This window comes from Antennarius striatus, chromosome 12 (genome assembly GCF_040054535.1).
Source record: "Antennarius striatus isolate MH-2024 chromosome 12, ASM4005453v1, whole genome shotgun sequence".
Taxonomy (NCBI): Eukaryota; Metazoa; Chordata; class Actinopteri; order Lophiiformes; family Antennariidae; genus Antennarius; species Antennarius striatus.
Window position 1 is genome coordinate 18,342,501 of NC_090787.1, and position 22,860 is coordinate 18,365,360.

General features: G+C 39.2%; 2 protein-coding genes across 4 annotated transcripts in view; one reads left to right on the forward strand and one right to left on the reverse strand.

Annotated features, from left to right (window-relative positions):
- The window catches only part of klf12b (Kruppel like factor 12b), a 43,927-nt gene extending 41,010 nt beyond the window's left edge, over positions 1 to 2,917 (forward strand). For all 3 annotated transcript variants that reach the window (XM_068328824.1, XM_068328826.1, XM_068328825.1), the window contains one exon: positions 1 to 2,917. This exon is cut by the window's left edge and continues 2,406 nt beyond it. The gene's annotated coding sequence lies outside the window, so the exon portion shown is untranslated.
- A 95-nt stretch (positions 2,918 to 3,012) lies between these two features.
- klf5b (Kruppel like factor 5b) lies at positions 3,013 to 7,942 on the reverse strand. Its single transcript, XM_068328823.1, has 4 exons — positions 6,903 to 7,942; positions 5,487 to 6,393; positions 5,354 to 5,413; positions 3,013 to 5,022 (listed from the first exon to the last, which is right to left on the reverse strand). The coding sequence occupies exons 1-4, from the start codon at positions 7,068 to 7,070 to the stop codon at positions 4,844 to 4,846; spliced, it is 1,314 nt and encodes a 437-aa protein (XP_068184924.1). The 5' UTR covers positions 7,071 to 7,942; the 3' UTR covers positions 3,013 to 4,843.
- Between the last annotated feature and the right edge of the window lie 14,918 nt (positions 7,943 to 22,860).

Sequence of the window (22,860 nt, forward strand, 5' to 3'; positions counted from 1 at the left end):
GTCCTCACACTCACCCCAATGTATGTTACCACTGATGTAATTAAGGATGGTAATGTAAGAGGTCATTATGTATATTGTTTTGTGCACATGTCATTTCACCCAGTTGTATTACCATTTTGGCAAAAAAAAGCATATCAGCACCTTGTTTGTTTATTAGTATGATTTTCAAATTATTTTATTTCAGATGTCAGTTTATAGACAAATAGTCATCATGGTATTTTATCACCCATATAATGTATGAGAACATTTTATTATTGAGGGGCAGTTCATGATTGCATATAACTCTTTTTCTTCTGTAAAAAGGATCTTTTGAAATGTTGTAATATATGTGATAGTGAAGATAAAACTTATTACAAAGTTCTAAAGCCTGTATATACATTGGAAAATAGGGCTTATGATTAGTAGATGCAGAAAATACATTTATACATGTAAAGTCTTTTTCAGAGACTGTAATTTATCTAATTTGATATACAGTGAAATGGGGCTAATGGTATTCATCATGTAAATGATCATGTGTGATGTTATATTAGTTTTCTTTCTTTGTTTTGTGGTCAAATAAGTTCATGATCAAATCATTTTTATTCTCAAGGCTAAACCAGTGTTTCCTATAATCAGTCAATCAATCAATCATTTATATACATTGACATCAAGGTACTCTATTCCCTGTGTTGCCATTCTTCAAGAAATTCCAATGATCAAGCACATATCAGCAGCATTCAGTGTGTGACGTTGCATGCCTTATTAACACACAGGTTTTTACTGAATTCGATCAGACTCGAACACGTCGTCTCCCTTGGACGGCTGGATTATGTTTCCCTTCAGCATCTCTCCTCGTTTCAAGGCATAATTTTGTAACGGTAACCAGGGTCAAAGTTATGCAATAATAATGAATAGTGCCTCATATTGCAAACTTGTAACTGAGCTGCGCAGTGTGGAGTTTGGATTTCGACATGTGTGCTCATATTAATACATTTCAAATGAGAAACTGTGACTTTTGGCAAAAGCACAGACGGCGTTATGCAGGGCAGACCTCCAGTGTTTCACCTTTTGCACTGAGCCTTATGCCATTGCATCAAATACAGCATCCTCTCATAACACGTTACAGGCTGTTTATAGCTCGCATTATTACTTTGCTTGCAATAAGTCACTTCCTATAAGGGGAACATAGCTGAGTTGCAAAGGCCTCTTGGTGTTTGGCTTCATCACATGAATCCAACAGTGACTCCTTTAATGAGAAGTCACACTCCCATGGCTGGGAGCTACGCCTTTGCTAATGAAAACTGAATTTACACTTCTCTATCAATATCTATTTTACTTTCTGTGTAACATCTTGCTTTTGAGTTTCTGGTATGGAAAGTTTAAGTAGTGAAGCCAATGACTTTGTTTCAAGTTTGCTGATATTACGTAAAGTAATTGTTGTTCCTGTATTTATGTAAAGTGAGTGTAGTGTAAATATATTCAGATCTTTTCATTCTTACTATTAAAAAAATAAAATAAGTTGCGAAATATTAAAAAAAATGTGATATTGCTCAGCATTGCCTCAAGAAGGAGATTCTGCTCATGGAATTTACATCTGTAAAAGAAATCTTTAATCCTGATATTAAGCGAACTTTCAAGAACAGGTGTCCTCTTTTCTGTTACACTTTTTTTTTCTCTCCAAGAGTTGTTTAAGTATCCAGTCAGTGTTTTGCCTTTTTGTCTGTATTTTTCAAATGGATGGAGCTGTGAAATTAAAATAAGTTCAAACAAATACATGTATAACAATATGAATGGAGGCATGAAGGTTAATAAAGTTGCATTTTGTATGTAACTTGCTGGTATGGAGACATGTTCGACTGAGGTGGAGAGAATGTAGTTTTGATTTGTGAGTGCTTCCCTCACATATCCTGGCAGTCAAAAGGCTGCTCTGGATATAAAACAAGGTATTTTAATGATGGGTGACATAAACTACAGAATCATACTCAGAGCACATCTGATCAGAAAAACAGGAAACGCATTAATTCACCTGCTCATTTCAGTTTACAGCATGGCAAACATCTGCTTCACTCATGTTTAAATATCCCAGGTAGAACACTGTAGCTTCCCTGTTGTGTAGTTCAAATACAGGCTGCCATTTAAAGCTCGATGTTTTAACACAACATGTACTGCACAACTTCTCAGAGTCGATCGCACAAAAGAAAAGGCCGGTTCATCTGGTACGGTCCTCTGTTCCAACTAGATCTGGATGAATGTTTCTGTCAGTCAACAAAAGGATTCGGATGATTACAATATCCATGTTTCAATTCCCTCCCCACAAAGCATTTCATTGTGCACTATATCACATGCATGATTTATTACTCACAGCAGTAAATACAGTATCAGCTATACTGTACAAACAGCATGAAGTCAAAATAAGCTAAAAGCAAATAAAAGGATATTATTATAGGAGAAAAGCTGCTCTACACTCAGGACGGGCTCAGGCAGCTTCTCTCAGCACCTTTTGACAGCGACTCTGCTGACAGTCATGTTAAAGACACTGTCCATGAATAAAGAAACACAAAAACACGATCTGGTTCTACTATCAAGACACCCACAGGCTGAGAAGAACAATCACATGGAGGGTGTGCTCCTGAATGAGTGCTAAGACCGAACATAAATCAAGAGCCTGTGACAGCTAGACAGAAGCAATGTGAGTTTGGAAGATACTACAGAGAAGAACATATAGTTTGAGGAAATACTGCATAGAAATATCTGCTTTGCTCTTGTCAGTCATCTGTTTTTCCAAGCATCTATAATAAGAACATAGCTGCGATCTTCATCTCTGTGGTAAAAACAGCAATTTAAAATAACTAAAACATTTTAAGTAAAGACTGCAAACAGTTGGCAGTCTATTTTTAATATTTGGATTTTGATATTCCACACCATTGTTTCCTCGGAAACAACTTTTAAATACATAGAACTGTTGCCACAAGCAATGTTTGATTTTTTTTTCAAAATGTTCATTTGGATACAGAAAAGGGAAATGACAAGAAAGCATTTCCAAGATTTAATTGTATAACAAAGTTTTTTTTTTAAAATCATTAAATCAGACATTCAAGAGGAGGAATTGAACACAAAACTTTAATTTGCACTGTGGGTGTCACATGGCTTCAAAGCCCATGTGATCAGTTTGTCTTTATGTTACAAAAAATATTGGAAAGCCTGTCAAAATATCTGTTTATTTATTTTCAATATTCATAATTCAGCGGCACCGATTCACCAATGAGCTTCTGGAGAAAGAATCAACAGTGTGGGTTCAGAAAAATAAAATTATTTCATTTGATCCTTCTTAAACACTGCCAAAATAACAATTAAAAAATAATAAAATAAAATGAACAGTTTCTGCATTTAAAAAAGCTGGAAATCTTTATACACCCCAACAATCAGTGGATTATCTTAAACGGCAGGTACAAAATATATACATCTTTAAAAATTATAGAGGCTTCAATATCCCTTTTATTCTACCTACTTGACTCAAATTATAATTTTATAATTTGGTCATAGAGGCAAAGAGGGGCAGCCATCATACTGTACAGAATCATTTTAGTATAGCAGAGTACCAGATAAAAAACTGTCCAAACTGGCCAGCTTTGTTTTTCAAAAAAAGAAGAAGAAAAAAGCAGCCAAAGGCACTTTCAAACGGTGCTTGAATACCTGAATAGAAGTCCAAGAAGCAGAAACCTTCCACAGATGTTCCACCTGGCAGGTGCTCAGTCTAAAGCTAAAAAAAACCCTTTGAAACCGCTTGTAAAGACAAATCATGAGCAGTAGGATTGTATTCCTGTTACAAGACAACAAATTTTTGGACATATCATTTGCTTCAAGTGAATTTGGTTCAGTTGGTCGACCGAAACGCTTCTGGGAGAGAAAAAACAAAAAAAACTGAGCAGCCGCAGTGTGGAGCGCTCAAAACTTTTGGTGTGAAAACAGACATTAGCATGTGGATGAAACTGACTTGGGACAGAAAAAAAACAATTCTGTAATTAAACAAAATCACAAAAAGCATCTGAAACGCTGTAATGTGTCGAAGCTGCAGTATATAGAACACTCATAATGCTGTCCAAGTGATGATAAAATCATTATCCCCCAGTTTCATTGTTTGCAGTAAATGTCAATTGTTACCGGTAAATTAAATAAATCTAGCAGTGCAATATTCCTGCTGTAAGTTCTGCTCTCATCACATGGCAAACATTGTTTCCTCCAATATTTTCTCCTCCTGCTGTGTCTTTTATTAAATCCACAACATGTTTACATACAGAGGTTATTAACTATGTTTCTCTGTTCTACATGTACATACACTTACATACAACACCTTTTCTGACATTCGGGTTCCTAGCAACACTATTGCATGTCTGCGCCGACAGCATGTTATTTCTGTGGCTCAAACAAAAACCTGTAAATGATTTCTGAAGTGACCTGCAACGTAACATGCCTGAAAATAAATGTGATATTTAAAACTGCCTGTGTGTTTTGCACTGCAGCAAAATCCAGGGAGAAAAAAAAAAGATTTTAAAATATTAAATACTAGTTCATTATCACATTTGGATAATCATTATTGACTGCTTCTTTTAGAAAATATACCCCAATGCTGAGGTAAAAGCACAGAAATAATATAAAGTAATCAATATATTATCTTTTTATAGTAAAAGACACAAACAGATGTGGGCCAGCACTGCTACGAATGTCTCCTGTGAGGAGGAAGTGGAATAATCCACAGGTTTGAATTTGTTAGCTAATGTAGAAATGAACATTTATTGGAAAAAAACAAAAACAAACAAGACCCCCCCTCTAAAAAAAATGGTTGACCTGATTTACAGGCAAGCTCCTAACTCTGGTGTCTCTTCATGTGCAGGGCGAGGTGATCGGAGCGGGAGAATGAACGGCTGCACACAGCGCACCGGAAAGGCTTCACGCCGGTGTGTTTCCTGAAATGGCGAGTCAGCTCATCAGAACGGGCGAAGCTCCACTCACATCCCTCCCAGGAGCACTGATACGGCTTCTCTCCTTCAACAGACAAAAAAAAATTATTAGAGACAAAATTAATTAATTGTGTGTTCTCCGCGGCAGGCAGAGAACACACAATATTTCTATACGTTGGACAAATTATTTTCCTAATGATGAAAATGATGCTTTTACATGCGTGCAGCGTAAATCACAGCGTTTCATGTTTTCTATACGGCTCACATGTTGAGGGCTGTGGGGACTTATGTGAAATGATAGCAGGGAGATGTGGGCCAGGTCTGTCAGCAGACAGAATGCATCCGGATGCCCAGTATATTTTTATATGCTCACCACTCAACCCCAAAAATAAGATTTGTGGCTGAAAACATTTTACCTGTGTGGGTTCGTAGATGGGCCTTCAAATGGGAGGACTTGGTGTAGACTTTGGTGCAGCCTGAAAGAAAAAAAAAGATTGTTAACATCTAAACGCGTCCTCTCCCTCGGGCTGAACTCGACCCAACGCTCACCTGGAACATCACAGTGGTGAATCCGCCGTCTCTCAAGATCAGGATTATTCCTTCTGTTGCTCTTAAACGGAGCTGACCGGGCCAACACTGGGGACAATGGACCATCACATGGTGTGAGCTGAGCTGGTTTTACAGCTGGATGCTGGACGGGCACAGGGTGCTGGGTTTGGACTAATCCAACATTGGAATTCTGCTCTGGGCTTTGAATTGAAGACTGTCCCGGTTCGGGGGAATTATGGATCTGCAGTTGTAACTTGGTGGCGATGCTGGCTTCGTAGGAAGGAGGTGGGGACAAATTGTGAAGGAGCTCCTTTCCCCTGTCTGGACTTGAGGGCTCGGAGTTCGGCGGAGAAGGTGGCAAATAGGTTGACCTCTGCTGAAGGCCTCTGTGTTGGACACATTCGCCCTGATGGCTACCTGTGGGCTTTCCAGCGTTCTGCACTGGGCCTACGTTGACATTCCCCATAGGAAGATTTAATGGGGCCATGATGGAGTTCAGGTGGGACCCATGACCAATCTGCTCTGAGTCAGAGTTCAAAAGATGGAACAAGGGAACATCAGCAAAATCGAGCACTTCCTGCTTGATGTAAAAGTTGGCGCTACCGGTATCGGCCGCACCGAAACCGCCCGGGTACTCTTGGTGCACTGGCAGCGCTCCATTGGCCTGGCAGGTGGCGTACATCAGGGAGTGCGTTGGCTCTGTTTTCACCTGCCTGGTCGTCCTGCAGAGACTGGGGTGCAGGTAGGTGACGTCAGGAAGCAGTAGACTCATGTTGACGCTGTAAGGGGAGGCGAAGTCTTCAGAGAACGGTGGGTCTACCATGGGAACGCTGTCCCTAGACAACATTTTAGGATTGATCACTTCCTGTGCATGTGGAGACAAGTAGCTGTCCATCTCGGATTTATCCTAGAAGACGTGAATACAGGAAGTGGTCAGTGTTTGATGATCCAAAAGCATTCAGAAAAAGAAAAAGAAAGGTAGTGTTTCATCTGTTGCTCTATTATAATATGAATCCAATGACAAGCACAACTAACCATTCTCTTTCTACGTCATAGGAAACGACAAAATAACATGAATAACGACACATTTTGTGGACACACTGTCTCATCAGAAGACGCCACCAGCCTCGTTGCTGTCGTGGACGCCCTTCTGAAAACCCTCCACCCTGAGCTGAAATTAGAACATCCAGTTGCTCTGCAGCGATATGCATCTCTTCCTCGCAAGTTTCAGGAGCGGGTGCAACGTTTCACATCCTTGTCATGCCCCACTGAATGCCAGCATCAATACGCATACTAGCAGAGGGGTACTACATAAAACATTTGGGCCTACCTCCAATAACAGGCTTGTGAAACAAAACGTCAAAAACCATCAGTAAACAAGTGATGCTTTGAGGCAGAAAAGACATGAATCCCTACCAAATTGTAATCGTTGAAAGATGAAGGTCCCGGGATGACACCTTTCAGCACTTGTCCGTGATCTTCACCTCTCAGCCCGTCGGCTGTAAGCGGCGCGATGGTTTTACGGAGAAGCTGCGCGTCTTGTCCCGGAGCAACCCAAACATTATTCCTCACGGCAGCGGCCATGAAAGCAGATGTTCTGTCTAACTAACCGAAATCTTTCACAAACAAATTAAGCATAGGTGTTCTTTTGTTTCGAAGCAACCTGCGAACAGAGCGGCAGCTGTCAAACGTTCATTCTCCCTATTTTGCGCTGGCTTGTCAAATTACGCAACTGCGTGGAATCGGCGCGTCTACAGGGCGGGGCTGAACATTAACAAAATGAGCAGGACAGACGGGCGATCAGGATACGCCTAATGTACACTGTGTTTGTATGATGAGGACAAATGGCTGGAGATAGAAAAAAAAAGGAACACGTGGGGACAAAGAGTTTAGCTGGGGGAGGACGCGTCCAGTAACAGTTTATCCACAGACGTCACGGTAAAGTGCGTCAGTACGTCATTTAATCTACAGTGTTCCTCACATCATGTTGAACGAACTGTTCTTTAAATCCCACATGACTTGTAATTTGAGCGAACACGGGCCAATAGAACCCTAACCCCCTGACAAACTGGATCACATCGTTTTGACCTCATCCAACACATTCAAACTGGAGATTTCCCAACACTTCACCTTCCGTCACAACCAATCATGGCATCACACATTTACAAGCATTTTGATGCAGTCTACGGTCTTTCTCAGAGCCTCCAACACGCCCGAGTTCTGGTCTGGCATGTTAAAAACGCCACTGCAGTGCAGCTGTCTGTCAGGACTACATGCTTGATGCCAACATTCCTGAGCCGGCAGCGAAGCCTGCACACATATACTGGCAGGGATGTTCTATCAAAATAGCTCAGCATTTCACTCAAATACAACGCCTGTCATACTCAGCATTGGTGACCTGCGCTGTACCTGACTCGCACTTATCCTGCACTAAACAAAATAAACGGCAGTAGATACCCCCCCCCCCCTCCTTGTGGTTTTTTTTGTTGCTCCTGATCATGCAAAAACTGTTATGTGGTGTTTTGGAATGTCTCTCATATTCTTTGCATCTTTAGATATATCCTCAGTTTCCCTTTCAGCCTAGACAAAGAGTCACTAATCCGCGCTCATGCTCTTTTGAGATCACAGTGACAGCAGCTTTTTTCTTCAGATTAACAGACCAAACTGACTTGACAGGATATTGCTTTTTTTCCCACATGGGTTTATTAGTACCAGTGATACTGCCAGTGCAACATGCTAGAACTGGAAACACAGGTATGTCACAGCCTTGGGACGCACGAGGACAAGGCTGAGCAGCATTACACTGCACGGAAAAAAAATCTCTGCATTTAAAAAGGATTTTTATATGACATTTACTGCCGCGCCCATCCATGTTTTATCCTGAGGCGGTTTCAGTTCTCCTGATAAAATATTGCAACTCCACCCACTGTAGCCTGACTGAACATGTCTTAAATGTGAGTGGCAGCGTATCACTGAGTTCAAATAGGGTCATATGTAAAACTAACATGACACAATATGAGATGTACAATTCTGTTTCCTAATGATGTTAAAAATCATGTTACCTGCTTTCTTCTTTCCCGGCCCCTCAACTGTAAAACTCTAACATTGTTTTCATCTCATAACTCTCTACAATTGTCTTTTTTTGTTTGTTTCTTAGTGTTCTGAGTGTTCTGTTACCGTGTTACCTTCATTCCCTTGTAAAGCATTTTGGAATGTTGCACAACTAAGTCTTTGTCTTTGTTAGTAGAATGAGAAATCCTTTGTGTTTAATGGGCTTTGCGTTTAAATGGACAGACTGAGTGACTGGTTGCGTGTTTGCAAAGGAAATCTTCGCAAGCAGAAAAAAAGTAGAAACATTCAAATGACTGCTGAACATTCAATTAGGAGCTGACTGCTTCCCTGACATGTGCTGACCTTTCAAAGTGCAATCTAAATCCAATGATGTCTCGTCTCCAAGAGGGGCAACTGTCATTCTTGGCCATGGTTCTTCGAAACATGTGAGCCGAGCCCTCCTTCATATCCCCTGTATTAAAACCTCACAATATGCCCAACAACTGCACAGCGGAGGAGAGAGAATGCACGGTATGTGCTTACAGCATCACAACTCCTGTCCCCTCTTACATGGACTAATATGGCCAAGCCAAGAGGGGATAGGACAAAAAAACATATAGAACGGTGCTACTGTGGACACGGTGTTGTGTGTGTGTGTGTGTGTGTGTGTGTGTGTGTGTGTGTGTGTGTTTATTAAAGAGGCTATAACAACGTGCATTGAGCACGGTGATTTATTTATGTGTGCTTGTATTGCTTTAATTGTGAAATTGATATGACTCATAGTGTTTTCGTTCACAGCTAAAGTTGCCAATCTGATAATAATCTTGAATTTGATGACATTTGTAACACAAGGAATACAGATAAATCTAATGCTCTATATATAGTCAGTCTTGCAGCAGGTGCTTGGCACTCCCACCAGAGGGCAATGGCCAGCTGCAGTGGAATCTCTCATGTGAACATTTTTGTGCGATAGCTTTGTACTGAACCATCACAGTAACACTGTCAATGCATTCTGCTCTTATTGTGAGTATAATTACCTCCTATAGCTGGTGAGTGGAAGTTGCACTATGAAGACTTAATCAATTTATGCTTTCATTTGTGGTTATTAAAAAATTTTTGTGGTCTGAATGTGAAACAACTTAATTTTAAAACAATTATTATTTCCATTATAAATTATAAGCCTGCTTAATGTTGACACAAGGGCGGTTAGGGTGAAGAATCATTTTTAAAAAGCTTGCTTTACATGTACCTTGCTTGAGTTTTTGCCTTCTCTTTTAAACCACAGGTACAGGCTCTCAGAGTTATAATTTACATGATGTCAGCTTTACAAAGCCTGCCCTTGAAAAATACAATCAATAGTTTCTTCTTTGCCTTTATTATTTCAAGTTTGGCTGTGTTACAAGCCCGGCTTGTTGACTGGGTGGAGCATTTATCTGATCTGACACAGTTTCATTAGGCATTAGTAATCATTTCCATAGCACACAACATTAGACGACTCCTGTTTGTAAAACAGCAGATGAGGCTAATGCCGTCCTCTGGGGAGAAATTCCATGTAATTTGTTAATTAAATGGAATAATTTAATTACTGCAACTAAGAAAGCATTCATCAATATAATTGTTTTATGGAGCCACCATTATAATTGAGGTTTAAGTGAAAACAAGTCTGTTTCTAATGTTGGTAATGTGCTGACAGAGTTCTCCCACCCTCCATTTGTCCCTCTCTCTGATCTTCCACCATGCCGTTTCTCCACAGTGTTTTCGTTTGATAGCCGGCCATACCACATCAGCAAGACCAAAACATTTATTACAGCCATTTAATTTAACCTCTCTGCAGGCACAGACAAGAAGACAGAGATGATAGCACAGCCGCAGTGAAAGACTCGCGCTGTTCGGCTTCTAATCTGATCCTCTCTGCTGCCCTTTCATAAAGACACCAGAGTATTACCCTGACTCTAAACATGCCTCTGCCATTTAAACTGTCTCGGATTTCACCACAATGACGACCAAATAGAGTCCAATTCATTCTTCAGGGGCTGAAATAATAAAATATAATTTTAGTCTAATCTGCTTAAAGAATGTTCTCTGTTTGAAGTTGACAGTGCTCTATCTTCTGGGAGGAATAATTGGCTTTTCAGTACAGCAGGAGAGGCCACTGAGGCAAGCCTGTCGACGGTCTGCACCTTACAGGTGTGCCCTTGGACAGACAACCTCCTCCTTGTTCTGGAGAGACTCACAGAGAGAGAGAGGGAGAGGGAGAAAGGAATGAAAGAATTTATCTACAAGTTCAAAGTTTACAAGGTGCGGGCCGAGCAGCAGCGCTCCGTGTTCTCAAATCGCCGTGTCCAAAGCGATGTGAACAAAGACGCACTGATCTCCAATAATTCCTCCTGTCTGATGCAGTTGACAAACTCTTCACTGTAAAACTTTTATTACCCTGTTGGACAGGTTTGGTGAAATTGGCCTGCTTGTAATCTACTTGATTGTGATAATTGCCTTTGTGACAAAGTTACTGACAGTTAGTGTGTAGAAATGTCAACTACACTTCTCACAGTTTCAGTGCGCCATCATAGGCACATGCCAGTGCATCAGCTCAGTTCCCTGATATGGCCATTGATTATTAAGTCAAACATTACTTTCACATTCATTTTGGTTAAAGTATATCTATTTATCAGCAGTGAGGTTCTTGTTTTTAAAGCTGGAGACAAACTGAATCTCTGCTTAATTTGTCAGACTCACCACACTCTTTAATGGAGCCTATTAATTGAACAGAGAAATCTGTTTCTTTCTAAACATGGCATTCAAGCTTCCGAACAGCTGTCCCAGCGCTGGAGAATCATATGGAAGAATGCATTATCGGCCTTGTTTGAATATTCCCTTAGATTTAGAATAATCAGGCAGCTATTCAGCGGTGAGATGGCCACGCACAGATGCTAAAGCACAGCTGAGGGGAACACAACGGTGCAATGCCACTCAAAAGACACAGAACTCATGCATGGAAACAGTGAATAATGCAGGTGTGCTTTCGTTCTGTATGGTGTGCTTATCATACATAATAACGAAGGTGCTTTCTCCCAGCCCTTTTATCTCCTTTTCTTCTCTCTTGTCGCCCTGTTCAAGGTGATCCTACCTTTGCACATGGCTGATTAATCTTATTGCACAGTAGGTAACATTGATCACAGAAATGATTAGAAATGCATTAGTCAGCAAATTGTTTTGAGTTGTTGGGTTTAAGTGCTAGTGCCAAGCCATTTTCTATAGGTGTCCATGTTTTAATTTTATTATATGGAATTTTGCAAATGGATGCATGCATGCCGCCAAATACAGCATCAGAGCTTTAATGCTTACAGACATAATTTAATCTCCTGGATGGCGGGCCTGATGGACTGTGTAGAGTCGGCTTCCCTGCTAAATTCATTATACTAAAAGTTGCTAGATCTCACTAGCTGATGAGAGAGAGACAGAATAGCATAGCGTGTGTTTTGATGTTGTGCTGTCTGCATTGCTTCACTGATGAAAGGAAGCTGTCCTCCTTCCTTTTGTCCCTATCTTTTTATTTTCTACAAGAATTGTGTCACAGGTTTGAAAAGCGAATGGTGCTAATTTCATACTATAACAACGGCATGATCACAATTATAATTTGGTAGTTCAAATCTGATCCAAGGTCCATGAGACAGTTGGTCACATAGGCCATGAGACAACACGACTCATGTAATGTGTTTCCAGGGTGACACTGCCACCTAGTGAAGCAATGGAAGCTGATAGGGTGAAACATTCAGAAGAAGAAAAAAAGTAAAGTTATTGTTTGCTTTGGAGATAAAAACTTATTAATATCAACAAATTAAAAGTTACATGCAGACTTCATCACAACACACCTTTTGAAGGCATTCTTCATTTTGCCCAGACTTCACCAGCGGTGGCCCCCACCTCAGTTACGGCTCAGAAGCCTCCTTTAATCATTAAACAAAGTCTCTCGTTCTTGTCTGAAGTCAGAGGTAAAAGGAGTTCTAGTTCATTCTGAAAGACTTTTGTATTTAGATATTTACTACATTTTCACATAGAAGAACATCCAGACCAAAGTTACACTAAATTGGGTTCATTAAAGTTGTGAACAATGTGAGCAAAAAAAAAAGAAAAAGAAAAATTCACATTATAATTTTATAGTTACAAATGGGAAACTGTGAATACCTCACACAAAAAAACCCTTCATATTAAAACTGTCAAAATTCTAATTATACAACTGAATCATCGATCACACTGCTTCAGCAAATAGGCTCGTAAAATTTTCAAAAACAACAAAATGTGCCTGAGTACTCTGAAAAGGGACATCTTCACAATTAAAAGCATGGTCTCCCTTCGACAGCAGAGGTGGAAGTCTTAAGGGTCCTACCAAGACAACTCTTGCCACATTTTCAACACTCCCTATAAAAAAAACTGGGGAAATTAATGAGCTTCCATTGGCAAACTCACAACAAAGGGATCCATAAAGCAGTCTAATGTTGTCAGGGAAACTTTACTCTTCAGTAGTTCCCAATCAACCGGTAGCAGCAGATTTTATTTCCCTTGTAACCTACAAAGGGAGCTGAAAATGAAACTCACTGCATCTTTACAAAAATGTTACCCTTGATTGAAATCACTTTAAGCCAATTCTTAATCAAAGATTTGTCAATAATTAACTGTGTTTGGTTGTCAGGATCAAATTATGTATACTGCATGTCTTTAAATAAAAGCTGAGCAATGTTTTTTTTTAAAAAAATCCATATAAATATCACCAGCAGCATTTCTTTGTTATTTATTTACAGGTGCAATCAAAAAAAGTTCTAACACCAAACACAAATTGTGTACACAGAGAACAAAACCCCTCTCATGTTGTGGGCATTGATTTGTGCGTTCTACCTGCTTGTACACAATTAAGAACACTTAAGAATCAAAGAGCGCAGAGGTTTGCAGAAAGGTATTAATTAGAACTTTATTTATGCAGATGCTTTGGAAATTTGCATAAAAAGCAATTCCACAGATGGGTTTATGGCAGTAATGACTGTTCCAGCCTGCAATAAAACATCTGCTTAATCACAACAGAGACAGTCAATGGCTCCTGCATACAGGCTGTCCAAGAGCGTCTCAAAGAAAGTTGTGGGTTGAAGAAACGGTGTGGATGCGTGGGGAAGAAACTAGTAAAGAGATTTAGTGAAAAATAACTGCTCAAAAGCAGCGTTAGTTAAAACAGACTGACTTCTCCCAAACATTTGCTGGTGGTAATACTCTGAGTGCTCTGATGTTGGGAAAGATACCCTTATCATTTTGGCAGAACAATCCACTTACTGTGTCTATGAAAAGAGTTTTTTTTTCCAAGTCAAGCCAAGTCTTTGTCTGCATGTGCCAACTATTTTGAAAATATTCCACTTTGTGTCTTTTTCATCCACGAGGACGACACACAGACAGATTGTGCTAAAACACACAGACACACATGCATGCACACAGCAGTGTGGCTGCAAGGTCACTCCAAGTATTGATAAATCACCCAGCTGTGATTCCCTCCTGACAGCTCAAACTAACATCAAGCTGGATGGGGGAGAACAAAAGACCATCAAGCGGCCCTTTTCCTGACACTTTTATTCAATCACGGCCAGATTGCTTACGACAGCACCAGCAGCTGTTTCGTCTTCATCTTTCCCCATTTGATAAAGCGTGTCAAGTCATATTTCTGTAAGTACTTCACCTCACCCCATACTGTGCAGATCCGCAGCCATTCGGCATATGCACATTCCACATGAGGGGATCGTCAAATGGGTCAGGGAGTAATGACACCCTTCTGAAGGTCGCAGCACACTGGCGTGGGGGTGGGAGCAGGTAGATAGGTGGAGTGAGGGGGGGACAACAAAGCAACAAGCTGAAGGTCAAAGATAAGAACAGTCACAGAGATGTCTAAGATAGCCAGCAGAAATTAAACAATGAAGGAAAGGCAGCGGGGCTTTGATTGTGTTGTTTAAAAGAGACGCAGGAGGAGGGGTTGTTATTTTGGGATCACCATCCCATTCAGAGCTCTTCTGTTGACCTTGTTCCTCATGGGATGGAGATTTGTGATAGGACAGAAAAATATTGCAGATGTCTATTGTTTGTTTGTGATCAGACATCGGCCCGGACAGCGACTGCCTTTTAATGTTTACATTCAGATCACATTTACACCCGCTGCCTTCCTGCTTGAGTGTCTGATAACAATTACAGGTGTTTGAGTTTATAGTAGACCATACAAATGCAAGGTCTCAACATAATGACTGCTTCCAGGGATGAAATGCTTCACAATGCCTCCCGTAATTACATTCACGCCATTATTTGAGGTCAATAAGTCATGTGAGGGTTGAAGCTACATTAAGATACTTCAAAACGATAATGATGTGATATATAAAATTATAATAATTTACATGAATAAAAAATAGAGATAGAATATTTGAACCGAAGTGAAAAATTACATAAATTTTGTGAAGAAGGGTCATACCATGAGGACATGATGTTTACTTAAAGATTCAGCCACGTGTTCTGAGTCGCACACATTATAACATCAATCTGAAAGATAGATTTCAGGTCACCTCCTCACAATCCTTTGGCTGCAAATGGAGGATTTGTTAAGTCAGGTGCTATTTTTGCCAGAGCAAATTGCTGCTACTTCTGTGGAAAAAGAGACATGTAAATCAGGTGGAATGCAGGAGAAGCCCAAAAATGGGACAGCTCACTCCACTCAGACTTGGCTTGACTCCCAGGAATGCAGCTAGCTAGCACACAATCACTGACTATTGACGGTGGCACAGCTGCTGTGGACATATGTTCCCCACCAAAGGAGGAGGACATCAACCAAGCACACCTCGAACAGGTTAACAGATGAATGGCGTTCAGTGCTTTGACAGGCTGCCCTCGTCTTGTCGTATTTTCCCTTGCTCAACAAATAAGTTATTCTCCAATGTGGCCTAAACTTTTCCATGACAAACTGCCGGCATAGAAGTAGCATCTTTATTTATTTATTATTAATATTTTTATTTATTTCACAGAGCTCAAATCTGCAGCAACTTCCATAAATTAATATTTAAAATTTGTTAACTGGCTCAGTCATTTGCGGTGTTTCAGGAGGACAATGAACCTCAAGGAATATTAACAAGGAACATTAAAAGTGGAAGCACATACAAAGACTTTTTCCTCACCCTCAGCAAATGACCATATGTGAGAAAAAAGATTACATTTATTCATAGCTGCCTTTCATCAAGAAGCTTAAAACCCAAACTTTAAATGTAACCCCAAATTATATGCATATTGAGCTGACCTCTTTCACCCTTTTTCTTAAAGCCACAGAGTAGGTGTGATATGCAAAGACCCACGGATTCTTCAGCTCATCATTTAGATGATTTCAGCACTTTTGGCTTTCCTGCCGTCTGAGGTTGATCACGTCGGTCACTAATAGATAAAGACAAGGCTGTCCTATTAGCACGGAGGTCACACATGACGTAAGAATTCTCACACCATGCTGCCATTGCAGTCAGACGAGAAAAAACAACTCTACAAAAAAAAACCCAAAACAAAGTGACTTATACTTGAAATTCACTTGATGCAATGTCAGACAGGTTGAATCATGATACAAAGTACTAGATAACTGCAACCCATTCTCTATTATCCATTGTTGACACTCGTGCTTTTGTCAGCTATCTCTGCAGCTATGACCTATTAGCTTACTGAAGTGCTCTGAGGCCACGAAGCCATGTGAAGGTAGCTCACCAATCCAACAGGGCCATTTACAGGAGAGAGACCCCAGAGCCGAGCAGCAGCAAGTCTAATGACTCTATCAGCTACGCTGATGGGAGCAAATGGCACCCAGAGATTTCAACATATTCCCTGAGCATGCATTGCATTTGCCATCCATACTTTCATTATGCTGTTGTGATGGTAATGCTTAAGCATGCATGTAAGGACATAGCAAATTATTTCAAATGATATCATAGCAATATAGGAGGGGTTTTTTTGCAAAATATTCAACCCTTCACACACACATACACACATACACTCTCTGAAGTTAAATGTGTATGTATGTATGATGCTATTGTCATTCTAAGTTGCGAACACGTCTTCAAACGTTTTAGAAACTTTCTAACTTAAATGAAATCTTGATATAATTATTGTGATTTCCAAGTGAAGCAGAGCAGATCTCGCAACTCACTCCAACAATTACAAGAAACTGTGTGAAAGATAAAAACAGAATATGTGTTACCCTTTGTGAGGGATGGTGCTAAGTCACAGGAGTATTCATTAAGGCCTTCGTGTCCTGTTTGAAATAGTGCTGTTAAAGGGTTTAGCTGTGGGCATCTCTCTGGAAGAGATACAATGATCCTCCAATTAAAGACAGAATCATGAGACCTGTTTATTAGTCCCATTTCATCTCCTCATTGTGCTGAGCATGTCGAATACCACAGAGGAAAAAACACAACAATTTGCCCACCATAATTACAGATCTATTAATAGTTTCACAACAGTGACAAGCAAAGCTATTCATATAATTTTCTATAGTCAAGAACAATACGGAACCACTGGCAATGTAACCATTAAAGCCTGCATTTATACCGACTCAGTGACATCTCGCATTTCAAAGAGGACACTGAGCCTTTTCATACAAATTACTCTTTTTCATTAAGCAGAATGGTTTAGGTATTATTAATTCTAAATGGATTTTCAGACACCTCTCTACATTTGTAGCTTATCATACAATAGCAGGCTTTTGTGGCTGCAAAAAGGTATTTTCCATTAAGAACGAGAAGATGAAAACAAATTGCAAAGCATTGTTAAGGTCACACATCAGTTCTAGGAGCCATATGGTAAAAATGGACGTGGCAAAATAAAAATTCTGGTATCTAACCTGAAATATATAATAAAGAATTAAACAAACATAAACAAGGGTAGTGTTGTTCTGTGTAGACAACCATGATCCTTAGGATTGTTCTCGTTTTGCTGTAAAAAGTCACCATGGTGACTTGTGCTTAAGAAATAACTTAAGAAATGTACATTATGATCTACTGTATGTTACACTGACATCACTATGAACACTATTCAGCCTACATTTTTTGTCCTATCTACAGGACAATTTGACACTTTGATTTATGGCAGGCACACTCCAGGGATTTAAAAATACTCTGCTCATTTTTTTTGGCCCAACTTGAGAAAACCTTCTCTGTATTTTAAAATTGGTTGTACATCAATATGTAGGACATGTTTTGCGCTAATTCTCAACATAGAGGTTTGGTATCATTGCTATCTTTCATTGCTATCCAGACTGATGACGGACAGGACAGTCCACCAGACAAGTCGATGGGCGGTGGATGCTCACCATGCCTCTACTTTAGCATTACGTAGCCAGAGGAATGGCTGGGATGATGTGCATGCTCAGATCCTGTTGGAGAAGGAGTCTCTGAGTCTGTGACTCAAGTCTGTGAGTGAGTCAACACACTCAGTGGAAAATTCAGAGGGGCACTGACTGAAGAGCTGCTCACGTCCAACAGGACAACATCATCTGAGGGCTCAGCCAGTCCAGGAGGATTTGATTTTAATTGATTAAATTAAGAGAATCGTTAGAAGTTAATATGAAAACCAATCTAGCCCAATAAAGTTGTGCGTGTGCACTGTGGCTTGGTTATTGTAGGCTTTCCAAACTGCCTCTAATTACCTGTGATGTTACCAGACAGGATGTGTCTTACACACTTTATTAGTGAGGCTTTATTTAAATTTTTAATTTAAAAATTACAAGCAGAGATTACTTTAACATATGTGAATGACCTGATACCAGCCTCACTTAGACGATTCCTTACTTTGAACTGTGATTCAACACAATCCTGGTGGTGCTGATGCAGTAGACGTAGATGTTGGAAATCTGTTGTAGCAGTGTGAACCTGTCAAAGATCATTAGGTATTATTTTTTATAGGCCCCTTCCATGTGTGTTTGATCTGCTCATTTTGGCGTTGGTTATGTTTGTGGTGTAATTCCTATGCGCTATTTTTGGAATAAATAATTACTTAATCTGTGCATATCATATATTTGTATTTTCTCAAATTGTCTCCCAGAATTCTGAAAATACTAAAACTCCCATAGGCAATGATTTTGACTACCTGGACATTATTTGTATATAATTTGGATTATCATCGAAAATATCTAAGAATAAATTGGTGGAATAGATAAAAACACATCAGGACACTAAATTAAAACTATAATGATTGAGTTTTTTATTTATTTGACGCAAGATAACTTCTCTACAATTACATATCCAAACTTGAACTGTGAAATAAGAAGAAGTGTATCTCTATGAAATTCAAATAATTGTATTCTGCTTCAAAAGAGATTGGTGTCATCATGAGACCTTCACTATAAAAATTATTAACTATTATGAACATTCAATAATGGTGTGATGGCTGCCAGCCAGCTGGAGACACTGCTGTTACAATGCCAAATTGTTTTGTTTATGGCTCACTAACACTGATATTTCCCCAATTCAACACAGGTAACGTGTGTGTGTGTGGGGGGGGGGGGTATCATTACTGATAACTTCTTTACTTCTCTTGAACTTTCCAAGGCATTTAGGCTCAGAAAGCCAGTATGGTTGGTCCAGTAAATGAAAGTAGACAAGAGCTTCCTCCATCTGTAGAGGAGCAAAGGGCCCTGCACACTAAAGAGGTCAAGAAATGTGACAGTGAAAACCCTATGAGAGTATCAATGCTAACCAAAGAAAAATGTCTCCATTCTAATCACAATCCACACAGCTGCCAACATCACAAGCAGACGTGAAGCTAAACTGGGGACGTTACGTATAGTACCACGACAGAACCAAGGCTGGAGTTGATGTGCTTGATCAAATGGGGAGGAAATATTCAGTGCAAGCTCCTACATGATGATAGCCATTGGTGTTGTTTCATAATATTCTTAACCTAGCTGCCATAAATGCTTTGATTCTGTTTAAGAAATGCACCAATAAGATGATGTCACAGCGGAACCTCATAATGCGACTCGCAAAAGAGCTTTGCTCAAGACATGAAAGCAAAAGCTTGACAAATGGCCCATTTGGAGCACCAGAAGATGGAGAGGAGAAGGCAGTTCTAAGTGAAGAATGTGTAAGAAAAATAAAGCAAAGGATAATTGTGTCAAATGTCATAAGGTAGTGGGAGCTGCACAAGGAAGGTACAGGTTACCTGTGTTGACTGTGAGTGATTGGGAGCCATAAGCAAACCATCTTCGTATCGCAACATCAGTGTCTCCAGCTGGCTGGGAGCCATCACAGCATTTTGTATTGTTCATGACAGTTAATAATTTTCATTGTTAAGGTCTAATGATGACACCAACCTATTTTCATGCAAGATACATTTGTTTTTATTTCAGAGTTACATTTGTTTTTATTTCAAAGTTCGAATTTGGATGTGTAATTGCAGAGAAGCTATAATGTGTCAATTAAATAAATCAAACATTTAGTGTCCTGATCTGTTTTTACCTATTCCACTAATTTATTCTTTATAATAATCCAAATTATATACAAATAATGTCCACGCAGTCAAAATGACTGCCTATGGCAGTGCTACGTAGTAATACTCAGATGTCTTTTGTGTTTTGAAATTTTAATGATCAAACAATGTCAGAAAAAATATACACACATTTAGTAAAAGTCAGGCTCCAATTGGTGCATATGTTTTTTTAAAACCAAGATATGACATTGTAAATTTTGAAAGCAGTCAAAATGACTGCCTTGGGAGTTCTACCGTTAATCTTAACATTGTTTAACTTAGTGTGAAAAAAATGGCAACAACATTAGGTGGTAAAAATGAATAAACAATTGGAAAAAAAACAGTTTGATCATAAAAATAAATAATTGACAAAGTAAAAAAACTTAGAAAGTTGTGTTGAGTTGTGACAAATCTTGTTCATGCATATTTTGTCATTCATAATTTTCTATTGCATGCAATGTATTCATCAATGCACTTCATGTTCTGAGTTCTTAAACACTTGTTGTGTAAATAGTTCCTTTGCTATTGTTATTAAAATCATTGAATCTCAATTCTGATGCTGTTCTGTAAATATTAATTCATACACTTAAGAATATTAATGTTCAATATTCATCACAAACTTGTTCTGTAAATAGTTCTACTCTGTGATCAAAAACATAAATCTCAATTTTGAGGCTGTTTTGTAAATAGTTTTAAAATAAACAATAAATATAGCAACTTCTGATCAATCCATATTAATTTCAGACCAAATAATGTTGTGATTTAAGCCCCACCCATTTCCGGTCAAATAAAATCCATTTCCGGTTTAAGTACCGCCCATTCTGAGAACAGCTACAGATACAGATAATTTAGATGGTTAAACAAATACAGATACGGATACAGATCGTGGTGTACTCGCTCATCCATAGTAATTAGTATGTTTCTATTACTAGTATAGTCTGATTAAATGTTTATGTAGTGATTTATTCATTTATTTAAATAAAGAGTTTTTAAAATCTTTTTCAGCACATAAACTTTAAATTATGGACTGATACGAGATGGGGGTGATTAATGACACAAATGGGTTTATATTATCCTTCTAGGTGTATCAGGGTAAGGTAGATGAGCAAAAACTAAACACCCTGGACAAACTGACCAGAAAATATACCCTCCTGAATAATATACTAATAATATACTTTTGTCCAGGGCAACAGCCCTGCCAAATCCTGAATGGTGAAGCTTAAAATGCAACATTTTTGAATTGACTGTCAAAAGTGTGTACATTCACCTTTCTGGTTCACAATTTTTTATATTTAATTATATTTTGTCTGCATGACATGGGGCGGCAGTGGCTAGAGCAGATGTCTTGAAGACGGATCGCCCGGCCATCGGTGGATCGATTCCCGCTCCCGCCATGACATCCAGCTTAACATGACAACCAGTTTAAGACCATATTCCTCAACCGAATGGCCAAAAGAAATCATCTTATCATGTCTTTGAGACTTTAAAAGCAATATTTCCCAGTAGATTTGCAGTCATTTTGAAATAAAGTTTTGGAAAATTCAGTTTTTTTTAATAACATTGAGATTGTGGCTCCTGAGGCACCACAGGATCTAACGGTGTACATGGTGATCGTATGAAAATGGATTAAATTCTTTTAAAATTATAGTAGTTACTGCTGCTTGTTCTGAAAATAAACATTGAAAATTAGCCATCCTTTTTTATGGTCCATATTTGATCAATTAATAATCATTTTTACAGAGAATTTTTACAGAATCATTTTTACACAGAATAAAACCGGCTGAAATGGCCATCATTTTTAAGACCACAGCTAGAGAAACAAATACAGAAATACACTAACACACTAATAAATATTGCATCACCTGTATCACGTATAAAACAGGCTATTTTCCAGCAGTAACTGCGTTATAATGAAACAAGTCTATTAAATGTGAAATTAAATAAATAAAATGCTTGTACTCACCAAAACAGCTGTTCTGCGCTATTTAAATACAAAATAAATTTCTTTCCTCAGGAACACTTTGATGACTTGGTTGTACAGCTTATCTGTGTGTTTTAATTCCAGCAACAAATCTTTTTCTAATGACATGGAGGCCAATGCTGAAAGCGGGTTTGTCCAGTCTTTTTTATCTCACAAGAGATAAAAAAGACATAGGCGAAGTAAATTCCATATTTGCTACAAGGTTTTTAGCTTGTGTAACCACAGTGGCATTCTTATTTTTAGGAAAAAAGGTCTAAAACTTATAACTTTTTTGGACTCGCGAAATACCCGAGCGATAACATAAAAAAACAATAGCATGCCAACTGAAATAGCCGAAGTGACCCGAACGCTCCCGATCATTAAATATGCACTCGGGTCATGACCGCCTCTCGTCCAATAAAAAAAAAACTAGGGCTGTCATTTTAACGCATTAATTAAATTAATTAATTACGCTGTAAATTAATGCGCTATAAAAATTAATGCAATTAATCACGAGTGGCAAGTCAATGTGCAAGCATTTTAAATTTGGCCCATTGAGTGACCCGTAGGCTGCAGCGGCACATCACTTCCTACCTGCGCCACTAGTCAAAAGCAGGGTGACTGACAACAGAGATGGACGCGACACAGGAGAGTGAGGCAAGCCCACTCGGACCTTTGGGCGGAAAGTTTATTTATAAAAACACCAAAGACGGGACTATCAACAAAAACGCAGTGATTCTGCGCTGCCAATCTGCGATGTAGACGCCTCCGTCAGTCTGCCCCGGGGCAGCTGTGGCTACACATTTTTGAGAAATGCACCTGGCCTAATTGGTTTGTTGATGTGCTTGG